The 25,366-nt window shown below is 46.1% G+C and overlaps 1 protein-coding gene across 1 annotated transcript in view; it reads right to left on the bottom strand.

Moving 5' to 3' along the window:
• LOC135905197 (uncharacterized) overlaps window positions 1-25,366 on the bottom strand; it is a 285,140-nt gene that overhangs the window by 230,779 nt on the left and 28,995 nt on the right. The window contains exons 3-6 of the mRNA XM_065436218.1: window positions 18,291-18,428; window positions 15,846-15,898; window positions 1,643-1,848; window positions 413-533 (exon numbers count right to left, since the gene is read on the bottom strand). Of these exons, the coding sequence (XP_065292290.1) occupies window positions 413-533; window positions 1,643-1,848; window positions 15,846-15,898; window positions 18,291-18,428 (518 nt within the window). The remainder of the gene's footprint in view (window positions 1-412; window positions 534-1,642; window positions 1,849-15,845; window positions 15,899-18,290; window positions 18,429-25,366) is intronic.

Genomic DNA, 25,366 nt, shown 5'->3' with positions numbered 1-25,366 from the left:
TAAATAATTATTCGCGGAAAGTCGGATGGCTCCCAAACCTGTCGAAGTACGATGGCTGCTGACGATGAGTCCATCATCGTGGCTCCGAACTTTGTATTGGTGATCCTAGTCCTGACTGGTAGAAGTCAGAACTCAGAGGGTAGGTTTTGTAGCCCGAGGCTAGCTCGGTCGTCCGAGTGACGCTGGTGCTGTCTTCGAGGTTCGGGCTTGGAAACAACCATGTACTTAAACTTAGGTGCACATTAAAAAAGACCAGGTAGTCGAAATTTCCGGAGTCCTTAACTACGGCGTGGCTCATAATCAGAAAGTGGTTATGGCACGTAAAACCCCATAATGTAATTTTTTTCACTCGGTGCACGCTGTGAAAGGCTTTGCTTAGGCTGAAGGCCTGCGAAGAGGGCTTGAGACTCACTTGTGACGCGTTGCGTATGTAGTACTCCACTTCACGCAAGTTCTCGGGAAAGTTGTTTCCTTCAGCAGCCACCGACTGGCCGAGCTCGAAAAGGCTGGCCAGCATGAGCAGTGAGCCGAGCCTGCGTCGGTGGTCGACATCAGGTCGGAAACGCAGACTAAAGAAAAGAAAACAGCGCTCGAGGAACAATACATTTTACAAACGCTCTTTTACGCACAGCATGTATATTTAATGATATGGTGGCGACATTTCAATCGCAGTTTCTTTCTTTTTCTTTTATGCGCGAGAATTGGTCACCACGCAGTAGGGCAAATGAAAGAGTTAAATAATGCTTCTAACCTTGCATCGTGCAGGACCTGCAGCAATATCTGTGCAAATTTAATGTCCATCATCCAACGACATTAAATTAGAAAGGCCAGTCTGAAGCGAGACCTACATTTCATGTAGGTCTCGCTTCAGGCCGGCCTTTTTGAAAATCATCACTTTAATCGCCTGCGCTCCATGGCAATTCACACGCCGCTGCCAGCTACAAGAACTATTGATTTCTCATAGAGATCACTGGAAACATCTATACAGGCAGGAGCGTTCATCTATACAGGCAGGAGCGTTCTTGTCTTTTAAGCATACTATGTGCATTGATGTAAAACCTATAAAATTTAGCACACCACAGCCAGCTGCACTTTGGCGGGGACACGAGAGGCCACTCCGCGCCTGTTTCATAATGCAACAGCAACCGACCTATCGCTCATTGAAAAATATCACATTGGAGATGTCGAGGTTGCACGTCAAAATACTAGAACCGCTGAGCTGGATCAGCGATTGTGAGTTCGACGATAAATGCTTCAGGCGTTTATATAGAAATGCCACTAAATAGAACTGTGGCTATTCTTCACTGTAATTAGTCCAAATTAGTCAAGCAACACAATGCTCACTGAAAAATAGTTATATGAGAGTTTGGCATGGTGCGCTGGCATGTACCGTAGTCGAGAAATATATTGCCGTTTCTTTCATAACGATGTAGATTGGTGGCCTCTCTCAAGACTAAACGTTGTCCCAATGACATCTGCTCTACAACGTTTGCGAAATGACAAGCTTAAGGCTTGACTGCATGTTTGAAGATTCAAGCCGCATACTCCAGTTTGCAAGCTATAGTCCCAGCTACTGAGTGAGCGAACTAGGCTTCCCGATAGCCGCTATAGGACAGGCCCGTAAGCGACGCCATAGTCTCACAAGATTCCGGCCAGGACGACAATATATGCAGCAGTGTAGACTTGCAGGACGCATCGCATGTTCTCGTTTATGTCCTGCGTGAGGTCTCCACCGCAGCGCTTGCGTCGACGCAACACCACGTAGACAACACTGCCGAAGAATCCGGTCACCGTATACACGAGCCCCGAGAAGGTCACAAGGAACACCTGAGGCTCGTACTGCAGGTACTGCAAAGAACAACAATGCTGTTTCGACGACGCTGCAGACGCTATGCACGTTGAGTATGCTAAAGTAGAACTGCGCTACTCCCCACTGTGCGACGTTTCGCTTACCTATAACCTGCTTTCGAATGAATTAATACAAAACCAAACCCAAGGAAGCACCTAAAATATTTCTACGATTTATCATTACTCTAATAGGGCAAGACGCTGTTGACGAAAATGACGACTGATATTCAAATAAAATTTGTAACAAATTAAGACAGTGACACATGTCACGCAGCTCCTTTTTAGTACTTTGTAACAAATGAAGGCGGAGACATATGCCACGGAGCTCCTTCCTGAAAGCAACACTGATAGCAACATGGGAAATAAATGCGGGCGTTAGCTATGCTGGGCCGCTGTCTCGTACGTGTTCGAAAAGGCGACGTTCGGTTTCATCTCACGCAATTGCCCTAGGGCTCGCCGATATCGCGGCGCGGCCAAGACCAGTCAAGACCAGTCGCGAGATGCGACACCGAACGTTGGCTTTTCGAACGCGTACAAGATAGCTACCTTGATTACCGAAGGAACCGGATGACTTCTCTCGACGCCACGCTATTACACGTCGCCGATGAAGACAGTCTCGATGACGGTGTCTATCTCCAGAGCCAGTGAAAGACCGACAGCAGGCAAGTCTTCGACGAAGCTACGTGGAGTACGAGTCCGGCAACTTCGTTTGGGTGTGGGCCCCGATACATGTGTATGGACTCAGTTAAAAGGCATTGGGAAGTTATCTCGGATCATGTAGGAACCTTGGACTATTAGCACACTGGACTATAAGGCCATGCTAGACTGCCTTACGCGATTACAGTGGCGCCGCGCACGACCGAAGTCATCCACGTGGTCCGCCTCAAGCCATTACACGTGCGCTAACGAACTTTGCGACTTCCTTTTTTTGCTGCTTTGTTTCTTCTTTACGAAGTGCACTTTGTTTTTCGATCTTGTGTTCGTAGCGTCGGCATGATGCTACTTACCAGTACCGGTTATTCTTTTTTTTTTCCTTTGACTGCTCTTTCACCTGTTAAGACCTGTTAAATTATCACTGGGCGCAAGACGTGTTTGAAAAAAAAATGTACCAGAACATTCGCGACTGACATCCCCAATTATATCACTTGTCTGTGTTGTCCATACGGGCAACAAATACACTCCAGCGTCGATTGTTTGTGTTGAGAAGTACAAGTAGGCGCCTGCTCCGTAAACTGCATTACTCGCTTCGGCGAAAACTTACAGCTGTGTGTCTGGCAAGGAGCTTGAGAGAGGTACGTTCTTGGGACAGTCAACGATGCAATATCAGGCATCTTACGCCGCCTGTTTTTCAGTCTTGTGCTAGTTCGTCTGGAATTCCGTGATCCCACGACGTCCTTATTCGCCAGAGGCGTTGAAAAAGTATTCAGACTCGAATCAGAAACGGCGCCACAAAGTGCAGTGGGCCATACATTCGAGCTTAAGTCTGCAAAATGAGCCGTTTTGTGGGCTTTTCTCCCTCCGCTCACTCCTATACCAGTTGTGAACTCATGCTCTTGGGTGCCCCACATGAGGCCCAGTACTTTTGTCTTATCACGAGTGCCAGACTCTTCTTCTCAATGTAGCCATGCATTTCAGCGCCACTGGTTGCCCACTTTTCGGGTTCATGCCTGCGCCAGCAAATCTGTGTGTCATCGTCATACAGCTGGCGAGCGGCCTTGTTGCCAACTCCAGTCAGCATGCCGTCGACATAAAAGCATTTCGACAACTTTAGCGCAGTATTCTTGTAATGCTTACACCTATACTGAAAATGGTACTGTAGAGCCGCACTGAGTTAAAATGGGCTCGATGTGGTATATTAAGATCCCGAGTCATTCGATACTCTTTGGCTCGAATTATGTCTTCTACTCCCGTAGGCATAATTTCAAACCAGAGGAGCCGCTTATCGTGCTGAACTACAAGAGTGAATCAGACGGTATTTCCTCCTTTTTTATTAGCCAAAGTAAGGTACATACAGTTAATTAGAAAGATACGTACTACTCTACGTACCTTACACCATTTTTCCACGTAGCTCCTACACTGGTTCAGACACGTTTCGTTTCGTAGCACTAAATTTCCGATGCCCCAGCGGTGGAATTCGTCCGGCTCACTGTGGAACCAACGTCGGACTGTTGTATTGGCTTCATCGTCGCAATTATGTCGCTGTCCTTCCAGGAACTTCTTCAGCGGACCGAAAACGTGGAAACCACTAGACGCGAGGTCCTGACTGTATAACGGGTGGTCAAGACTCTCCCAGTGGAATGAGAGGACATTTTCGGTATTTCTGGATGCCTCACGTGGCCTAGCATTGTCGTGGAGCCTAACCACATTCTCCACATCGAGAATCTCTCAGCATTTCGCTCTGATGGTAGCCAGCAGACGTGGCAGTGTGAAACAATAACTGGCGGCATTTGTGGTTGCACCTTGTGGCATGATATCTGGCAGGAGTTGTCCTCGGCAATCCCAGAATATCAGTAACATAACTTTGCCAGCAAACGGCATGGGACGGAACAGTTTTTTGTCACAGGCGAAACCGAATCTTTCCACATCATGCTCTGCTGCTTCGATTCAAGCGTGAAATGCAGGAAACAATGAGGTCCAGGAAACTTTCGCTCTCCTCGGCGTACCGTTACCGATGATTGAGTGAAGCAATCATTCGCCTGCATTTCATCATATGATTCAACTGCTTAGGCACCCACTGACACGACACCTTTCGGTACCCTAAAGATCAATGAACGATGTCGTTAGCACTCCCATGGACGTCTTGCGCTGGAGTTTGAGGTATAGTAGCGGCGCCTGGTGGCGGCGCGGGAAACGACATCTGGGTGGTGCCAGCTTGGGTCGTATTGAGCCCTGGCTATGGCGAAGCACGTTTCTAGGCCGAGTTTTGCGTCGATTCGCACTTTTTTCTGCCCTGTTGCGAGTGCGAAAAGGCTCGTCACTTCTCACAGACCATGCCGACCACGCTGCGAGGTCGCCGCAGCCTATAGTTTAACGAAAACAGGCTCTCCGTGTGCCGTGGGACGTAATGCTGGGAGCAGACGGAATCGGTGACGCCGATCCGGAGAGACCTAGCCCAGCCTGGAGAAGGCGTCACCGTCATTACTTCTGCGTCGTGGGCTGCAATGAACAAGAAGGCCTGAATCCCAACATCAGATTCTACCGTTTTCCTTCAAGGCCTCACGAAGTGGAGCGTCGGGCGCGCTGCATAGCTGCAGTTCGTCGCGCTGAGTAAGCGAAACTTCGCGCCATGCTGACTGCTTCGCCTGTCTTGAAGCTTGCTTGTTATCTGCGTTCTAAATTTCGGTCTTTTGCACCTACAGTCCCTACAGCACACCGACATAGCAGCAGGCATGGCTGGTAATTCACGATTCGAGACCCGGCCACAGCGACAATTAACAATTCGACCGATGCGAAGTGGTTAAGTGACCAGGCGTGTGCAAATGACCACAAATGGCCGGGCTGATTCATTGACAATTCACTACCCCACTACGAGCAGCACAGGTTAGAGTGTTAAATGTGCTCATACTGACCTCAAGTCTGCATGTTGAGGCAGCGCAGCAAGGTGGTATTGATTACAGCAGATCGATGTTCGAGCGCTTTCATTAAAAGCTAGGTCAAGCCAGAAGCGCACGAGCTCGCGCTGCAGCGCGATTCGCACGTACGTGCGAGCTCATATGCATTGCATCAGTTGTTACCAGTTACTAAAAGGGACAGATGGCCGCTACGACAACGCAGGCATAACTACTTGTTTAGCGGCATGTAGTCAACAAAGATTGCAGGAGGCCCGCCATTTCGCGGCATGTCGAAAGACCGCTGCCTTCGCGGCGCGTACGACCGTGTGCTCGAGCAGTTCCGTACACATGATGTCTGCTTATCGCTGCTGTGGATTCATTTACATCAAGCATTTCCTCGCGTTTGTGCGCCTTAATCTAGCAGCGTGCAAACCTAACCTGAAGTTCCACTTCGTACGCGACTCGCTTCACTTGCGATTGACACCGCGCTAAAACTTCGCCACTTAATTCTTGAACGGCATACAGGTTTTCAGCACTGCATAATTTCTTGCCTTTACGCAGCGTGCCACCCCTGCAAAAATCTTCGGCACCGGATATTCGCTGCAGGCCGTGATACAACACAACCGAAAGCGGCGGGTCCATATTGTAAACGTGCTTTCCGAAGCAGACGACCGAGCTTGGTACGACCCATTTTAGGACAGAGGGCGCTTTTTAGCACCTTTTTCGCAGCGCCCCCTGGGCAATGCAAGAGCCCCATAGGAAATTTCAAGCTACCGGGAAATGTCCTTGAGGTGCACACGCCGATCCGCTTTCGCCATTGCATTCACGCGGGAAATGTCGTCAGTCAGGGACGGAAGTGGCCTCCCTGGAGGCCCATTGTCATGGAAGTCTTCACTGCCTTTGGGAACTGATAACACTGCCATATCAAACTTCTCAAAGCCAGACACCTTTCCCCATATGTGGGCTGTATTTCCCTGTGTATTTCTTTGGGCGGTGATCCCTTGCTCCATAGAAAAGGAATCACACTTCGTTGCTCGTACGCCGTGGAGGCGTGAAGCACAACTGCCATCTTCAACAACTGACAGCAGCGCAGCGCCGTGGAGCCACTGGCAGATAAGGCCGGGCCGGTCCAAGAAAGGTCTACCGCTGGGCATGCACATGTTGACTTCGCGTCTACGGCCGTAATTTCGCTAAGAAATGGTGGCAAAGACTTTCTCATTCACCCTCGTAGAAAATATTCCCGCTTGCACAGTCGGCGGAGAAGGCACCGTAACCTTTTCATCGCTCATCATCATCAGCGTCATCATCATCAGCCGATTTATGTCCACTGCAGGACGAAGGCCTCTCCCTGCGATCTCCAATTACCCTGTCCTGCGCCAACCGATTCCAACAAGCACCCGCAAATTTCCTAATTCCATCGCACCACCTGCCATCCTCTACTGCGATACCGTTCTCTTGGTACCCATTATGTCACCCTAAAGGTCCAACGGCTGTCTAATCTGCGCATCACATGACTTGTCCAGCGCCATTTCTTTCTCTTCATGTCTATTAGAATATCGTCTATACTCGCTTGCTCTCTAATTCAAACCGCTTTCTTTCTGTCTATTAAAGTTATGCCTAGCATTCTTCGTTCCATCGCTCTTTGCGCGTCCTTGTTCTCAAGCTTTTTTGTCAGCCTCCAAGTTACTGCGCCATATGTCAGCAGCGGTAAAATTCACTGATTGCATAGTTTCATTGTCACTGATAGCGGTAAGCTCCCAGTCAGGAGCTCACGATGTCTGCCGTATGCAATTCAACCCATTTTTATTCTTCTGTGAATTTTCTTCTCATGGTCAGGGTTCCCTTTGATTAGTTGACCTAGGTAAACGTACTCCTTTACAGACTCTAGAGGCTATGAAGGCTATCGCTATGAAGTGTTAACTTGGGCCGGTTGGTACGTCTGAAACATTTAGTAACAGCGCAATGAACGGGTCGTGCAGGCTGAAAAATACGAAGCTCTTCGCCTTTCTCTGACTGCACTTATTGTTCTTTGCGCTGTTACTCTCATTTTCATCGCTACCGACCACTTGTCCTGTAACTTCGACGGCAAGTGCCTTCCAGGGGACGTTTACTTCATAGTAGTAGTCGCGCAGCTTAGCGTTGTTGTTAATTTCTTTCAAAACGATATTATCATGTTAGGATGAATCTGGTTGATCAGCTATACAAACAATCTTAAATTGCCAAAATTTCTGCATTGTTATTGACAGTTCGTTGAACACGCAACACCAAGTTCGAAGCACACATAAATTTGTCTGCGTCCGTCGACTGAAGCACCTGGCACTGCTTATTGGGCATTGCAATATCCATCCGAGTGTCGAGCTTCTAGCAACCGCTTCTTTATGGGTCTCATTCCATGTCACGTCTTCTCTTAATATATTCAAGATCTTATCTGTCCTAATTAGAATATTTATTCCTGGATCCTGTAGTGTTCCTGGATGAGCAACGGTGAAAGTGAGGTACCTACAATGGCTCTCTGTTATCTTGACAAAACCTTTGTCATGCGGAATCTCCACAATGCCGTCGCACATATGCGGGTTTTCAATAGCCTCAAGCAACCAAATCAAATGAAATCAAATCAAATTTATTTCAACATACAAATGATGCTGAGGACTGTGGACAAAACGCCAGCAAGGCTTGACGTGCTCCATGGTCCCGTTTTACAGGCAGCAACAAACACCGCAAATGATGAGCACAGGTAAATTACAAGAGGTATGGGGAAAAATGGGATTTCTACACTAATAAGTGTGAAACATTTTTCACGATGACTATGAGCAAGTATTAGAAAAAAGTTAAGCATACATGATGAGTAATTCGCATGAATACAGCTAGTCATGAATACATCACAAAGTACACAAGAAATAACACAGAAATGCAGCATCTCTATTGTAAGACACAATATATGGAAATATTTCATACAGTAACATATGCAGAAAGATTTTATACGCACAGTACAAAAAAAATGGCCAGGCGTAGCTTGGTTAAGCCAAGAATGCGTTGCATATTGCGCGAGTTGGGGACCAGCTTTTCCTCCGGCTGTCGTGACGTCACGTCACGTGGTTGTGCTAAAGGTCAATGGTGGCTGCCCTGCCGCGCCCAAGGGTAGAACTGAGTGATTGCAATATGCAACGCATAAAAATAGAAGCAACTTAATAACAAACATAGCAAACTTAAAAGAGAATATACCCACATATGAGACGCGCAGCAATGAACAATGGCTCATACCCTCAATGGTGGCTGCCCGGCCGCGCCCAAGGGCTGAACTGAGTGATTGCAATATGCAACGCATAAAATCATGATACAAGAATTGTAGCTTTTCAAAGAACCTTCAAGCGTCTATATACATGTTTGCATCTAGATATATGTTTATTCTAGCGCAGAAATTAGCATTGCGGTATGTTTGCTTTGTTTAAATGGTAGGCTATTCGAAAACATTGCATTTGATAAGTATAAATTGTTCTAGGCGTCAAGTAGTTCCCATATTTCAGAACTCCTTGTACTGACCGCCTTATGTTTTGCTATTAAGTTGGAAATATGTTTTAGGGTGTCGTTTTTTTTAAATACTGGTCATATAATTTTGTAGTAACGTTAATAAATTTTAGGTAATGACAGCGAATTGAGCTTTTCAAATAGAGGACTAGTATGCGTTAAGAAACATCTAGTATAAAACGTACGGCCTTTTTCTGTATTCTATGTGGCACATTGATGTTAGAAAGCATTTTAGCGCCCTATACAAGATGACAATTGTTTATATGTGGTAATAACAGTGATTTGTACAAAAAAAAGTTTAATATTTTCTGGAAGGAACAAACGCAACTTGCATAGCATTCCATTCACTAGAGAGAGCTTACCCATCACCATTTCAACGTGAGCATTCCACAACAAACGTTGCTCAGATATAACTCCAAGACACTTAGTGGAAAGAACAATAGGCAAAATTGAGTTGTTAAGCTGTAAAAGTGTACAAATATCAATATTTCGATGTTTTCGCCTAAGTATTACAGCCACAAGAGTGCCGTCAAACTGACTCTGCAAGAAAGCTTGACCATCTTTCGTCGTTCAGCATGGCTGGGACTTTCATGGCAAATGACGCGTATGTTTAAGTCAATTTCATCAATAATTTCGAGCTTCACTTTTGCGATAGTTCCTGGCTCACAAAAGCACGTTGGCTGCCGCTATCAAGAACGTCGCAGCAAAGATTGTGTCCGCTCATCCATGCTGTGAACGTCTGAAGTAGAATAGCAGAGTCAACTCTGCAACGGTTCTTGCAGCCTACTTACGTAACATTCATTGACGAACTGCTGAGAGACTGCTTCAGCTCAGTTGTAGCCACCTGCAATCAATTCTTATAACACTTGGATGATCAAGTCTGCCGGCGCAATGGGTTCAACTGACCTTGCGGCGGCAGTCCTGGGTCTGATGTCCCTTCGTAGTACACGAGAAACAGCTGCCACTAGCCATAAGCAAACGCTTTTTCTCCTAGTGGTTCAAGGAGGAGTCGGAATTTGATGTTGCATAATACTTCTCGCAAAAGACACACCTTCCAGTGCACTGTTCTTCAGTACTACTACCCATGAATCTGGAGGCTTTCGGTGACTGGATCCGGGCAGCAGGTGTTGTCCGCTGGACACGTCTAGTGGACCACCACCTGTTCTTTCCCTGCAGTCAAAATCAACATGAAAATACTGCAGGAGGTCTGCCAGGTCATTCTCTGCTGTTAACCGTAGGTTCCGATCACTATTTGGCTTAAGTATTCTATATCTGCGACAATTTACCAGGTCATCTTGATAGGTGGCTTCCATTAACACTTCGCCTAGCCATGCGGCATATGACGAAGCAGGAGCTTCAAGATATCTCAGCCCTCTTACATTCAGCTGTACGAATCGCACGCGCTCCGCAATCTCTTCATATGGGCCAAAGAGCTCACCAGACTGAAGGTACGCAGGTCCTCAAGGTGCGTAGCTTGCCTCGATGATCCTGACGTTCCTGAACCTTTTCTTTAAAACCTCGATGGCATTGGTGTAGTCGTTCTCGGCAGTTAGGATTCCTGCGATAGCCTCGGATATAGGGCCATCCAGTAGAGAGCAGAGATATTAGAAGTTGTCGATGTCACAGAGACGACTGTTCTCATGCATGTTGTGACGGAACAAGTCCTTAACCAGCTGTCTCTTCATCATCGTTCCATTGATCCTCAGCAGGTCCAGTTTTGGCAGTCTTGGCCCAAATGTGGTAGTGGCACACACATGGAGACTATTTTCGGCAAAAAGCATCCGCTGTTAGGCTGCATTGGCACTAGCTCAACATGAACACCTCTAACAGCAATCTGAGGATTAGGCAGCTCCAAAATGTGGTGTCGCAGCAGTTGTAAAGGACCTGCGGCCTGATCTTGACGTTCCTGCACGAAATTGTAGCCAGCTGCGACGTCATCGCGGGACATCTCGGCATGAAGCTCGCCCTTGATCTTCGTGAGCTCATTCGTGGTCTTATCAAGACGCTGAATGATAGTCCGCAGTGTTGCAAGGTTGAATACGTAGGATTCGATCAGGTTGCTGATCTTTTTTACAAGTCACCTCTGCTGAGTTTTTTTAGCTGCACGCATCTTCTTCAAGCGCTACATGGCTCATACATGTGGAAGTCCTGCTCCCAGATTTCAGCAGCGAACGTAAAGGCGAGACCCTTTTCGGAAGAAAGAGCAGGATTGGTCGTCGGGGTAGGACAAACCTTGAGACAGAGACACAATGCATATGCTCGTCTTCATATTGTTTTTTTTCTCTTTCCAGCTCATGCACGGCATTCTGCATGCCACGCGCTCTCCCGAGAACCACTTACTCGTAAGCGCCCATGCGTGAACCAGTGCAGCAGGCAACGCTACCACAATACTTGAAATAGGCGTTTCAACAAATGCAACTGGGTTTGTCAGTTTCCTGTGCTGCAGCTCGTCACGAACCTCAAGCAGGATGTCGCCGCTTTCCATATTCGTTACTTTATAGCTAGGGCCTATATTTCTTCTCAAGCATTTGGCATCCAGAAAAGGCTGTATCACTTGTTCAATGTCTGATTTATGCTCGCTACGCATAACGTGGTAGGTGTGGAATGTTTGACTATGTTCTATCACGAAGATGAAAGCTTCATCGGCGCGTCCCTTCTTGAGGGAGCGATCATTGAGTGCAGAATAATTGGATGCCAAGTTAAACCTATAATATTCGGCAGGCATGCCAGCCATCCGCCAGGGAGCCCAAATAGGGGACGTGAAAGGGCCTTAAAGGGACACTAAAGGTTAATATTAAGTCAACATGGACTGTTCAAATACCATCCCAGAAACCTCAAAAGGTTTGTTTCGTGCGAAGAAACTGTTGCATCTGGGTCGCAAGCCCCAAGGGTAGCGTTGGCCTGGCGGCCTGGGGCACAGCTGGAAGCATCCGAAAGTCCTGGCAAAGGATGAGTCGACTGCTAACAGAACAACTTGTTTATTTTAGCATCGCAAAAGAGCGGCCGGTTAGGTCGACCGAAGTGGAGCTGTGACCCAAGCTGTGATCCGACCCGAGCTGTGAGCGCGACCCGAGCTGTGACCCGAGCTGGCATTATCGACGTGGCTCTGGGCCAAGAAGGTTGGATCGTCAGCATCGCGCTGGCGACGGGAGCCATGGAGATTCGGTCAAGTCCGTGACGCTGGCGATCCACGGTGCGGCCGTTGACCTCGGCGATGTTGGAGCGAGGTTCCTTGGACCTACTGCAGCCTCTCACGGCAGCGCCGGGCACTCCAGGAAGCATCCCCCTTAAGAGGCAGACCAGCAAGAACGATAGTCCTCCGGGGCGTCTCGTCGGCACTCGAAGAAGTAGTGGCGGAACCCGGAGTTAGGCCTAACTAGTGTGTCGGGAGTGCCACGTCAACGACGGAGTTCGGGACACTGGCATCAGAGACGGACGAGTTGACTGGCCAACCTCAAGGCAGCAAAGTTTACGGAGTCGGCGAGAACACCGACTATGATGAAGATCCGACACGCATCGGACTCGGAAGAAACGTCCGACGAAAAAACCCTGTAAGAACGATCCTTTCTGATAACGTCGCAGCCACAGGCTAGGCTTGCCTGTCTTTCGCATAGAAAACGCATAGGACTATCGTAGGTGGGGTAAGGACATGTTTAGGTTACATAAGTGTTACTTTCCCTTTATTGAGTTTTGTTTTGAGTGAATTGAGTTTTAAGTGTAATTGATTTTTGTTTGATGTGGTGCCCTGCGTTTCCCAACCTCATCTCTCTTAACATCCGCATTCCTCCGAGATTGGTGACACACGACAGAGTTGCATCTTTTTTTTTTCTTAAGCAACCACCAAATTAGTTTTGAACCCCCAATTTTCGCCTTTTCTTTATAAAAACCAACATTCGCAGATTTTTGCCGCGCCATTCTAAGACTAATTAAATTCAAATCGCCTTATGACCTCATGAGAGGTGGTATAGATGTGGAGTAAAACAGCTTAAAGTGTATAAAACTGGGTTTTCTGTACCACGCGGTTTTAAAGCTTGCCACGTTTTCGGACTCGATAACGACATTTCTTGCACCTTGCCTCAGTTAAGGTTTCTTGTATGTGAACAATAAGTGGCGTCTTAGAAATGTAGTCACAGTTCCGTGGTGAGGAAGAATTTTATGCCTAATATAAAGATTTTAATGGAAATTACAAATGTTCCGTTTTGCGACAGTCCTCAAGTGAACATATCCAGCTGACTCGTTCACTGCAGCGGCATCACCGCGCTTTCCCACTAGGTTGCTGCACCATTCATGTACACGGGGAGCCGTTCAGGTAGCTAATAGAACTATAAAGAAACACCAGAAATCGGTTTCCCCGACTAGTATTTAAAAAAATTTGCTGTGCGCGCTTTCGCGTGCGTGCTAACTGCTGCTTCCGTAGGAATACGGAAGCAGGCACCCTGAAAACTCAAGATCCATACATTTCATAGTTGTAAACAGGCAAAGAATAGACAATCGCAGTCACTGTTCTGTACTACGGCAAAAATAATCAGTTCAGAATTTGATATAAGCGTGATCTTCATTTTATTGTTAAAACGAGAGACATCTTTGGGACGATCACACGTGAGCCTTAAAATAGGCTTGCTTTTCTCACTTAGGATAACGCTATATGTTTTTGCAGTAATATTATTACCAGTCCTGGTCGGGTATTTTATACAATTTTCGTAGGAATCGGCGATCATGTTGTAAAACAAAACATCTCTAAAATATTCCAACTTTGGTGATTTTTGCAATTTCGGGATTTCTGGGATTGTATAACGAAATAAATAAGTGGCATGTTGCATACTTACTTTTTGAAGGTTGCGATAAATATTTGCAATACTTGGTTGAAATATTTTTAGCTTCATCGCCAAATGGTCACGCGAAAAAACCCTGGTTTCAGGGTCAGTGACAGGCAGTGGTTGAAGAACGAAAGTTTCGCAATTATTCAAAAACAAACTAGCGGCGGCATAAATTTACCTTCCTGTGGTCCTACAGTACTAATGGTATAGATATAGGGGAAAAAATGCATTGTACAAAGCATTCATTTTAGAGTAATAGGCCTTCGAAATTGAAAAATGTACAAGTCAATAAAGCGTTCTTTTCAACATTTAGTGAAATAAGACCGTTTTTGTTTTTCATTAAAACCATGCTAAGTTTCGCGAAAAGATACGTGCTACCATTCTACAGAGACATTTTTCCGCCTTATATAATAATTTGGCTGGAAACTAAAAATAGTCGGGAGCCCCCCTTAGTGCGTCCTTATCTGAACACACCAACTTATGATGTACCAAGATTTAAAAGTATGCAAATGCCATGAAGCTGGACAGAATTAAGGTAATGTTGTTTGCCCGTCACTTGGAGATAGTCATATTATTTTCCGTGTTCTGCCTGAATAAATAATTTGCCTTAATTAATTATTCAGCTTCTCAAATATATTAATTATATGAAATGTGTCAATGACAAAATTATAGAGCAACATGAAAAACTCTCGATACAGCTTTCTGCTGCTCAATATGTTCTACATAAGAGTGCTTTTCCGGCACTCAAGGACGCCCTCGAATGTACGCAAAGTGTATCGGGCGGCCGGTCGCGCGACTATGTTGCGTATATTGGATGAATGGACACGTAGGAATAGCCTCCTGATAAATGAGAATAAAACGAAAGCTGTAATATTTCGAGCTAAAAACAAACATATATCAATCAGCAAACTTTTCTAAATAAATGCAACACCTATTGAGATTACTTCCAGTATTAAAACATTAGGTGTCACTTTTCATGAACATGTGTCATGGTATGCTCATGTGGAAAGCGTGGTAAATAAGCTTGCGCAAGTAATAGGTTTACCATACAGAATTCGCCATATACTTCCACAGCAAACTATGATGTTAATCTATAATTCAATGTTTTCCAGCAGAATAAGCTACTGCCATCTAATATACTCTGACACAGCACAGGGAAACTTAAACAAGCGTCATAGGTTGCAGAAAAAGTTCCTTAGAATTGTTGAGGGCTTGCCCTATCACTCGCACACACAGCATCTTTTTGACAAGTACAGCGTAATCCCAGTTGCCAAATTGTTCGACTACATCTTAGACAAAGCATTTAAAAACGAAAAGATAAATAATATTTCCGTTTTACAGCATTTAGCTAACCTACAGGAAAACACTTCTGCCCGCCTGCCACGTAATACTATGCCCTGGAAAGTGAGAACTTATAAAATAACGCATGGTCTAAAGACACTACAAAACAAATTACCCAGGTTACTTAATAGAATAAATAATGAATATGTTAAACTTGAAGATATAACATTCAAAGAACTTCTACAGCATTTTAAGAAATTCTAGGCAGTTACTTTCTTAACTTTTCGTTTCTGCAAACAAAGTTTGCTATGCCCCGTTATCCCTAACCATGTGCATGGTGAGGAAGCGGTTTCGCTTTCCCTCTTGCACTTTACAATGTGTGCTTTATCTGTTTTGTTTCTCTTTACCATCATCGTGTATGTATTACTGTTATTTCTTGCGGATAAGTAAAACTGCATTTATGTTATTTCTTTTGTGACTACTCCGTCGTTGACTGTGATGTTTTATTGTATGAGTGAACTTGCAATTTGTATTTCTATCTTGCCTTATTTTTGTGTACGTTCATTGTACGCTCGCAATGTGTATTTCAAATGTGACCATGTATTATATGCCTTTTTTGTCGTTATGTAACTGCCCCGTGTACGGGGGCCTACGGCTCTGTCAAGCTGTCATTCATGACAGCTTTTACTGCAGGTCTCCCGTGTCGTGTACTTTTACGGGACACAAATAAAGTCATTATTATTATTATTTCCACTCTGCTCTCATCGTTTAAGTTTAACGTAAATGAGTCTCGCGTTGCGTGTGTACGCCCGGGAAAACTTACCAGATCCATTGTTTCAATCATATCCGTCTTGTTGTTCAATCGCCTGAGGAACACTGCAAAACAAGCGTTGTTGTTGAAATATTAGCCATGCGGCCACAGAATATGCACACTATTCGCTTTAACATTGGTCTACTAATTCTTCACGAGCGAGAAATTACGGGGGAATAATAAAACTGTCCTAATAGAGTGCAGGAATTCAAACATCAAGCCAAGCGTTAGTCCCAAGTGGGCGTACATGGTGGCAAGGAAACTGAGGGAGATGTCGAGGCCAATGCGGCAGCAAGAGAATGCAATTTCCTGGGTCTCAAGATCATTTCACCAACCACCTACGACCGACGTTTACATAGAAAAGTATCACACTTAGAAAAAAAGAGTCAATGCTCTTCCACTCTGTGAAGGATGACCAGCGAAGCAGCATATGTGGGCTCCTTAATTAGCGAACTGCATCTCCGCCGCGAGTCGGCCCGGTATTCCATTACATTCGGCATCGGCGATCGTACGGGGAACGCTTAAAGCCTGCTTCACCTCTGCCGCGGGTCGGCCCGGTGGTGCACTATTGTCACGTGGTAGTGACGGTCAAGAAAACAGTAGAAATAGCCAATGAGTGTTGTTTACGCAGGTACTCGGGCAGTCCTGAGCCAGCCCGGGACGACAAATCGACAACCATTCACTTCGAACTACATTTGGACGACATACGGGGTGACGGACGTCAACGTTTAAGGTGGTGGCTGTGGTAGGTTGTGACGTCTGCAAGCAACGTTGTTCCTGAGGCAGCAGCAGCCGCCGCCATGTTGCCTAAGCAACGGCGGCGGGGGAGGTGGCCGTCGGCGGCGCAGCCGATTCCCTGGCCACCTTCTCGTGCAAGCTCCCGCTGGCGTTCGGTTCGAGCGGATTGCACCTTTCGAAACGGCGCGCCGCACAGAAGCACCTGTCCATCGCCTCTCCTCCTCGCGCCCTGCGCGGGCTTTCATTGGTTGCCTGATCCTCCTTTGCCGTCGCTTCTCTTATTATTCAGGAGGGAGCACCTTCCTGTGTCTTCCTATCTTATCGGTGGATAGGACACTGATCCCGTCAGCGCACATCGCGTCTCTTAGCGACATAGGAGTCCACGTGCACGTCAGAGCATAGGTCATCGTTAGGCACCTCCACTGCACACCTCCTCAGCCAAACACCTGCGCCCCGACGCGCGCTCATACCTCTTGCCTCTCTATGCCTCGCTGGAGCTCGAGCTTAAACAGCTCCGCTCTTAAAAATTATGGCGATCTAATGGACATGTTGGAATCTGAGAAGCCAAGCTTTCATAAGCAACGTGTGACGCTGTGCAGAGGGTGCACTGAAAAGGCCAGACCGGCTAGCGATGTTTACTGTACCTTTGCAATGCTAAAGGGCCCTTCACCAGATCTGACCATTTTGAGCTGACAAAAGCAGTGCGTGCACTGCGCCGTAACGTATAACACCCCTGCGCGCCGCGGAAAGAGCATAAGTTTCAAACGATACGCCATTTAGCCTTCTCCTCGCGGACTCCGCACTTAGAGCAGACAGTCAACATATATCGCACAAGTGCGCCTACGTATATGACAGTGCTGTGACGTCGCTCAAAGTGGCATATGGCTTTGAGAAATACTCGAGGCAACAGCAGTATTTGTTTGATCTGTTGCTTCAATGGCAGAATGAATGTTTCGCGAAATAATAAAACCTGCAAACCGAATTCATGAGTGTCTTTTTGTTTTAGTTTCTACCGTAGCAAGAGAGATGTGCTTCCGTTTCATCTGCTTGTTCCAGTTTCGTGCAGTCGCGCGCGCGGAGAACGAAACTGTCATTTTCTACCTGTTTGTGTTCTTTTCGTCTAGCACTGACTTTTACCACGTGTCAAGTGTTGTCGTGCACAGCGTGCAAAATCATGCGCTGCGCGAAACGAGGCAAACGCAACACGTGACACCGTCCGCGGGATCGCGCCGCGCAGTACGAAAGCGAAGGGAAAAGAAAATAAAGACGGAGCTCGTGACGTATGCGTCACGGGGACCTCGAGCTCCAGTACGGGAGAGCGCAGGGAAGGAATTACGCTCGCGGAGGCAGCACAGGGGCAACTGGACAGAACGGTGGTGACGCTCGCCTCCTGAAAGCATGGGTTTGCGGCACCGAAATATTTCCTATCTTGGCTATAAATGAACCAATTCAAAAAATTCTTGTGGTAGAACGCTGCTTAGAGGGCATGCAACAGCTTCCTGCGTATAACCAAACTTTTCTACGTGGCTTGGTTACTTTTAAGTGCTACTTAAATCAATCAGTTATTTGATTAGTATTTATGTTTTCATTAGTTTTAGTAATTGTTTAATTACTTGAGGTGGACAGTAATTGGTAACCGTAATCAATTATATTCTTGAAAGAGGCAATCGTTATCGGTTACATTTCTCCGTAGCGTGTACAAATCTGATCGCTACTCACTGGCGTCCTTGGGAGTGGACAAGAGGAAGGTGAGAAACCAGCGGATGACATCGTGCCAGCCAGAGAGCAGCGCTTCGTCTTCCACCAGCTTAAGCTGCTCCGCGCCTGTGCGATTCCATTTGAATGGCTCTGGTGGCACTGCGAAATACGCGACACACACAGGCGACGCTGCAGAAACAACACTGCTCTACGTTTTGATACCACTGTAAATAAAGATCTAATTTTTCGATCTGTGGCATTACATGCCAAAGCCACGATATTCTTATGAGGCACGCTATAGGGAGCGGCTCTGGAACAATTTGGACCTCCTGGCCTTGTTTAACTTGTACCCAATTCATGGTGTGCAGGCATTTTTGTATTTCGCCGTAAAGCAATGTGACGAAACGTCGTATAATATCCCTGGGGTCATTAAAGCTCATAGATACGTAATATCGCCCTCCCACACATTCTTCCTTTAAATGTAATTCAGAACGACTCACAAACAAGAAAAAGCGCCAACTCAGTTCGGCTAAATTTGATAACACTTTGCACGCAATGGATAAATATCGATCGATGGCCAAGCTATTCGGCTTTCTTTTAGCATGCTGCAAACGCTTTTAGTTTGGCTCCACATTGTCTTCCTTAATGTGCAAGAGCGCCAAGCAATCAATCCCCGTGGTTCTCCAACATCTGTATTTCTCATAAAATCATACCGGTTCCGCCATCCTGAAAAATTTGGTTCCTGTGGCTCTTAATGCCACCTTTTATGGTGTATTCGACAATGAGACCTCTGATAGCCTACCGGCAGACGCCTACTTCCGTCACCCATGCATGCCCAGTATCAAACTCGAAACCAGCGGTATCGCAAATGTCATCGAATTATTAAAACTTCCCTCATTGGTTGGAATTGATGGCATCGATAGCAAAGTAGTAAATATACTACGAATACCAAGAGGAGCTTTTTTCGCGAATTTTCCAACAGCTTCTCGAATCGCGTTCCACTCTTATAGATTAAGGAATCGTCAAAATTGTGCGTGCTTCAAAAAGCGGTTCAGTCAACACGCCACTGGTTTACGCTCGCCAGTTGACGTTAAAAAGCAATGAACCACTTTATCCGGGCACATGTTGTTATTTTTAACATAATTATTTTTATTTCTCTAGCGCTAATCAACATGGATTTTGATAAGGCCTTTCGTGCGAAACGCTGTTAACTTGATTTGGAGACGATATCAGTTCCAACATCCCGGTTAATGCCACATTTCTCAAATTTGGAAAGGCATTCGACAAATTACTAGATAACCGGCTATTGATGAATCTACCCCGTCTAAACTTAAACCCCTTAGTGCAAGAATCGATGGACGGATTAATTACCAGTCGTCGGTGGTTTGTTTCGGTTAAAGAAACCAACTCACCTTGCACACTGTCGCTTCCGATATTGCACAGGAAAATTTCTCTGAGCATTGTTTTTTTTTTTCAAGCTAAATCAATTATATGCGTACATCTCTTCACACATTCGTCTGTTCGCAAACGAATATGCTATTTATCGTTCCATCATTAATTCAACTGGTGAACTAGTGCTTGAGCGTGACCTAAGAATTGTTGACATCTGGTACCGAACATGGCTCAAGGTGCTTGATGTTTAAAAAAAGCCTGTAATCTTTTTTCATAGACGACAGGAATATCCAACTCATACGTCCATGCTTGCATGATCATTTCTTGAGTACCTCAAATATTTAGGGCTTAGCGTCACGCCCTATCTCACGTGGTCATCCCATGCCACGCAGCTCACAAACAAGGCTCACCGCATCCTTGCATATCTGCGACATAGTGTCGCACTTTCTCCTCTCTCCGTCAAATTATTAGCCTATCAAACCCTCGCAAGATCTAAGCTAGAATGAGCGCATTGAGTGCACACATACGCGTTGAGTTTTTCTTTTGTACTATGGGCGCGGACGCCCAACGAAGAAAACGAACTGCTCCTGGGTCTCGAGATGTCGGCTGAACTGGCCAGCGCCGCAGTTGTTGTGAATATACGTTGTAAATAACACTCCGAGCTTCACCCCTCGTCCGAGGGGTGAAGATTGTACATTGACAAATGGCAGTGATCGTACATTCTTTAATCACATTTGTAAGCTCCCGGTCAGGATTTGGTAATGCTCGTCGTATGCACTCCAACCCAATTTTATTCTCCTGCAAGCTTCCTTCTGCTGGTCAGGGTTCCCCGTGACTAACCTACCTAGATAAACAAACTTCGGTACATACTCTCGAGGCTGACTGGCTATCCTTATTTCTTGTTTTCCTACCAGGCTATTGAAGATTACTTTGTCTTCTGCATATTAATCTTCAACCCCTCTTACACTTTATCTGTTAAGGCGTTCAAATGTTTGTTGCAATTCGTCCCCAGTGTAGCTGAACAGGACAATGTCATCTGCAAAGCAAAGGTTGGTGAAATACTCGCCATTGATCCTTACTTCTAAGGCTTGCCATTCTAATAGCTTAAATGCTTCTTCTAAACACGCAGCGAAAAGCATTGGAGAGAGTGTGTCTCCCGGCCTCACGCCTTTCGTGATAAGTAAATTTCTACATTTCTTGTGGAAAAGCAAGGTAGCTGTGGAATCTTTGTAGGTATTTTCCAATATATCCAAGTACAGAACACATACGTGAATATTTCAACCTGATATGAAACATTAAATAATTCAACAGATAAACAAATAAATCAATCAATAAATAAATGACAAATACAGCCAACGATCGCCATGTAAAGTTTCTAAGGTGCCTGCGAAGTGTGCCTCTTGTAGCTTATATTCATTGGCTTTCCTTTTTTGCTGATAGTTACATTGCCGCGTGACGAACATTCCAGCATACAAACGTTGTCAGAGCCAGCTAGCATAGCTACAGCTGCGATTTCGCGTTTACCTTTATTTCAATATGCCGAAGGATATGTCAAGTTTACACCCAATAAGAGCTGGGGTACAGCAAAGGATTATTCTCGTCCGCGTTTGTTCATTCTTTACGTTATGAACATCACTAAAATGGCAGGCTGTTCACCAGTTGCACAGTTTGCTGCGCTCTTGTGCTTTCTTTTCTTGTCCTGTCGTTTAGCGCTCCTTCAAACAAGTTTCCAAATGTACCTAGAAGCTATATTTTGAACCCTTCTACACACCAGTATGTATTGTGGCAGCTACAGAAAGTGAATGAAAGCCGCAAAAAATAATGTGTTATCACATTTTGAAAAATTGGCTGAAGTGAACTCGCTGCGTATAGATTCCATCTACACAAAGGTTGCAGCGCATGTGCCGAAGGTAAAGACGCCGAAAGCACCGTCTAACATAAACCTAACAGATGACTATTCAGAGATCATTCATCTGGTTTTAACCGCCATATTCCAACCAGACGTACAGGCCGCCTCCTGATCGCTCTTGTTAGTGTTTCTACTTTTTCAATGCTTTATTTATGGTACAAAGAACATGTCCTCAGTATTCATGTTTTTATAAACTTATGCTTTTATTTATGCTATGTCAAGTATGCTATTGATATTTTTTTAGCTTTTTGTGTGACTCTTCTTAGCGATGAATATTTTTGAACGTCTAATAGGTTGTTTTAGGAAAGCTACTGTTTCCTACATATTGTCACGTAGTGGTGACGCTGAAGAACACAGTAGCAATACTGTGAAAGACAAAACTAACTTTTATTGGGTGAACCTGTGCCCACAAAAGCAGGCTACACTTGTAGCACAACGTTGGCGGCGAACACGGTCGGCGATCGTCGAAAATCTGATCAGCGGGTTAAACGCGTTGGCTTTTATACAGCAGCCATCGAATGTTCCAGACTAATCGTTGGGACCCGCATGCCTTCCACAAAGTTCTACACCATTCGAGTCACGCGATGAAATCGGACAACACAAGGTTTGATGACAACAGACAGCGGATAGAAGCATCGATAACTTTCCCGAAACTTCGGATGCATGCAGACGCGTCCCACGCTGTGCGATAACATTTGTTAGGCGGCGAAACGTGGTCGCCCGATAAATATAAGTACACGTGTCAATATGTTGTTGACTATTAAAAGGGGCAGGACCCTCATCAAGCTGTTCCAGCTTTTTGGTGTCTCTACTTTTCACATTGAAAAGAAAATATAGTGTTTGATTGATTGTTTAAGCTGTTTGCCCCTTCCTCTGAAGAATTTGGTGTCTTGTGGCCCAAGAGCCAAGTATCGCCATGGAGTGCCAGGTTAGTATTAATTAGTTGGCTATGTACTGATGAACTACGATAGGTAGACGCGACCTGGCTGTAAAGGGGCCCTAAAGCAGTTGCTGTAACGTGCATGCAATGTAAACGTAATACGATTATGGCAATGACTAATTTAGTGTACTGTAAAGACGAAAAGTACACTTTCGAAGGATGATATGACTCTCTAAAATATGTCATTAAGAATTTATGGAAAGCACTACTGTTTTAACAGAGCCCTTGAATATCAAGCGCCTGGAGGTGTGTGCTGTACAAAACATCACTATCGAAGCAGCATCCTCTGATGAGAGTACGTGCTACAATTTTATTGGGCTAATATTGACGCGTGTACTTGTTCACCGTTTTCTGGAGCCACTTTTCACCGTCTAACAAATGTTATCGCTCAGCGTAGGACGTGCTTGTATGTATAGGAATTTTCTCGAATCTTATCGATGGGTCTCTCCGCCGTCTGTTGTCACCGAAATATGTGGAATCTGCTTGCATGTATGCGCGACGCAAATTGTGTTGTACTTTCTGGAAGACTCGCGGGCACCGGCGATTTCTCTGGAACCTTCATTGACTCATATAAAAAGCCGACGCGCTTGGCCCGCTGATCAGATTTCAACCATCAACGACCGTGTTCGCCACTACCGTTGAGATTTGAGTGTAACTTCGCTTTACGGGCACAGGTTCGTTCAGTAAAAGTTAGTTTCGTCATTCACAGTTTTGTTGCTTTCTTTACCGTCACTACTATGTGACATCTGGTGGAGGTGCTAGTGCGTTCATGTACCGAAAGTTCCCGCAAAGCCGTAAGCCAAGCCCGAGCCATGAAGACAACGCCAAGCCAAGGACCAGCGAGCTAGCCGCAGGCTGCAATAACTGCCCCGGAGCACGGACTTTTTCCTGAGAAAACCAGCATGCGCACGGCCCCCTCAGCAGCTACAATGACAGCCCCAGTGTCGCCAATGCCGGTCGTGCAGCGCTGCAGGAGCCCAGGCAGCCACCGATGTTCTGTGGTTCAACATTCGAAGACCCGGACAGCTGGCTTGCGACGTATGAGAAGGTCGCAACATTTACCAGCTGAAACAGTGACGACACGATGCGACATCTCTTTTTCACATTGAAAGACATCGCGATGACATGGTTCGAGAATCTAGACGCTACTTTAAGGACGTGGAACCTCCTGCTCCGAAGCGGCTTCCTGCAGGCATTCACAAGTGTCGTGAGCAAAGAGTGAAACCAAGCTCTACTAGAAACCCGAATGCAGCTTCTCAATGATACCATCGTTATCTTCACGGAGAATATGGCTCGCTTTTCCGGCACTTGTCGGAGAAAAATATCCGCTTCCCCATTCGGCGCCTCAAGCAAGAACTTTTCGTCGGACTGGACCGCAACCCGCCGAACACCGTATAGCTGAGTTTTCGACACATACATCGATGATTGAGAAAACTCTGGGAATGCGCCCCAGGCAATATAGCCGCCAAGTGCTCGCGCTCTAGGGCGCTGCCCAAGCACTGAGATTTTTTTAGTTTCGTCTTTTTTAGTAATTAGCCGAGATAAATGATCTTTTTTTAAATATGGCTTGAAACGCTCAGGCACCAATAGAAAAGTTGTGGAGCTCCACAAATATTGCCCAACCCAGGTACTTCTAACGAGATAGACTTAGCGTGGCCGTTTTTATTCGGGAAAAACGAAAGCCCGCAGAGTTTAAAAAATACCACGTGACAGAGCGTTCTGTGCGCTCGAATGCGCTCGAATAGCACAACCGCGTCAACGAGGTCCTCGAGCGCAACTGCCAAGAGGCATGTGCCTTAAAGCATTACTGTAGCAGCTGGATCCTCTGGAGCTAGCTACGAATTTTTCGGTCTGATCACGTGCAACACAACAGTTAAATAATAAACCACTGGATTCCTCTTGAAGGAGAGCTCTGCGCCAAGAAGAACAGCGGGATGATGTGGGATGCACTGCTGCTATGCTAGAGCAATGTGCCTTTACCGCACGTGTTCTGCTTCCCAAATCTCCAGCAAGAGGTGGAAGATGGTCAGGCTCTCCCCACATCTACCACATCTGGGGGTTTCAGCAACAGTTAAAAGATAACAATGGGTACCATATTGCCACGACACAGCGATCGTCCTGTTAGTGTCGGTCGGACGAATACGACCGCGACGAACTGACCAGAGGCACGCGCGAAAAGCTTGCATCAGTCGCCGCTGTTGGTGGCTGTTGTAACCTTGCACATAGTAATAAATTGCAAATACACGTTATTCCCGTAACATTTTTGGGGGGAGGTGCGGATAAAACCGACAGCGTGCCGTCACCGCCACCCACGCATGGAACTTCGAAGCGGTCGCCTTCTTCGTTGCTCCGCGATGACCAGCCAGCTGACGACGGCGCAGCAGCCACCAGCTTCTGCGATTCTGTTACACCCACGAGACCCGGGAACCTTTTCTGGAACGGATGGCTTGGACGTCGAAGATTGGATCAACATGTGCGAGCGCGTCAGCGGCCACAACAGAACACGCTGAAGTTAGCCAAGACCCGCCGCGGTTCCTCAGTGGCTATGGTGTTAGGCTGCTGAGCACGAGGTCGCGGGATCGTATCCCGGCCACGGCGGCCGCATTTCGATGGGGGCGAAATGCGAAAACACCCTTGTACTTAGCTTTAGGTGCACGTTAAAGAACCCCAGGTGGTCGAAATTGCCGGAGTCCTCCACTACGGCGTGCCTCATAATCAGAAAGTGGTTTTGGCACGTAAAACCCCATAATTTTTTAAGTTAGCCAACGTGATTTTCTACCTAAAAGGAACGGCACGCGCGCTGTACCAGACGCATGAAGACGATCTTACAAGTTGGGACGCTTGCGAAGCGAAGCT

Source organism: Dermacentor albipictus, chromosome 3, assembly GCF_038994185.2.
Source record: "Dermacentor albipictus isolate Rhodes 1998 colony chromosome 3, USDA_Dalb.pri_finalv2, whole genome shotgun sequence".
In the NCBI taxonomy this organism is placed as follows: domain Eukaryota; kingdom Metazoa; phylum Arthropoda; class Arachnida; order Ixodida; family Ixodidae; genus Dermacentor; species Dermacentor albipictus.
Note: the sequence above shows the minus strand (reverse complement) of the source record. Positions and strands in the feature narration are given on the sequence as shown.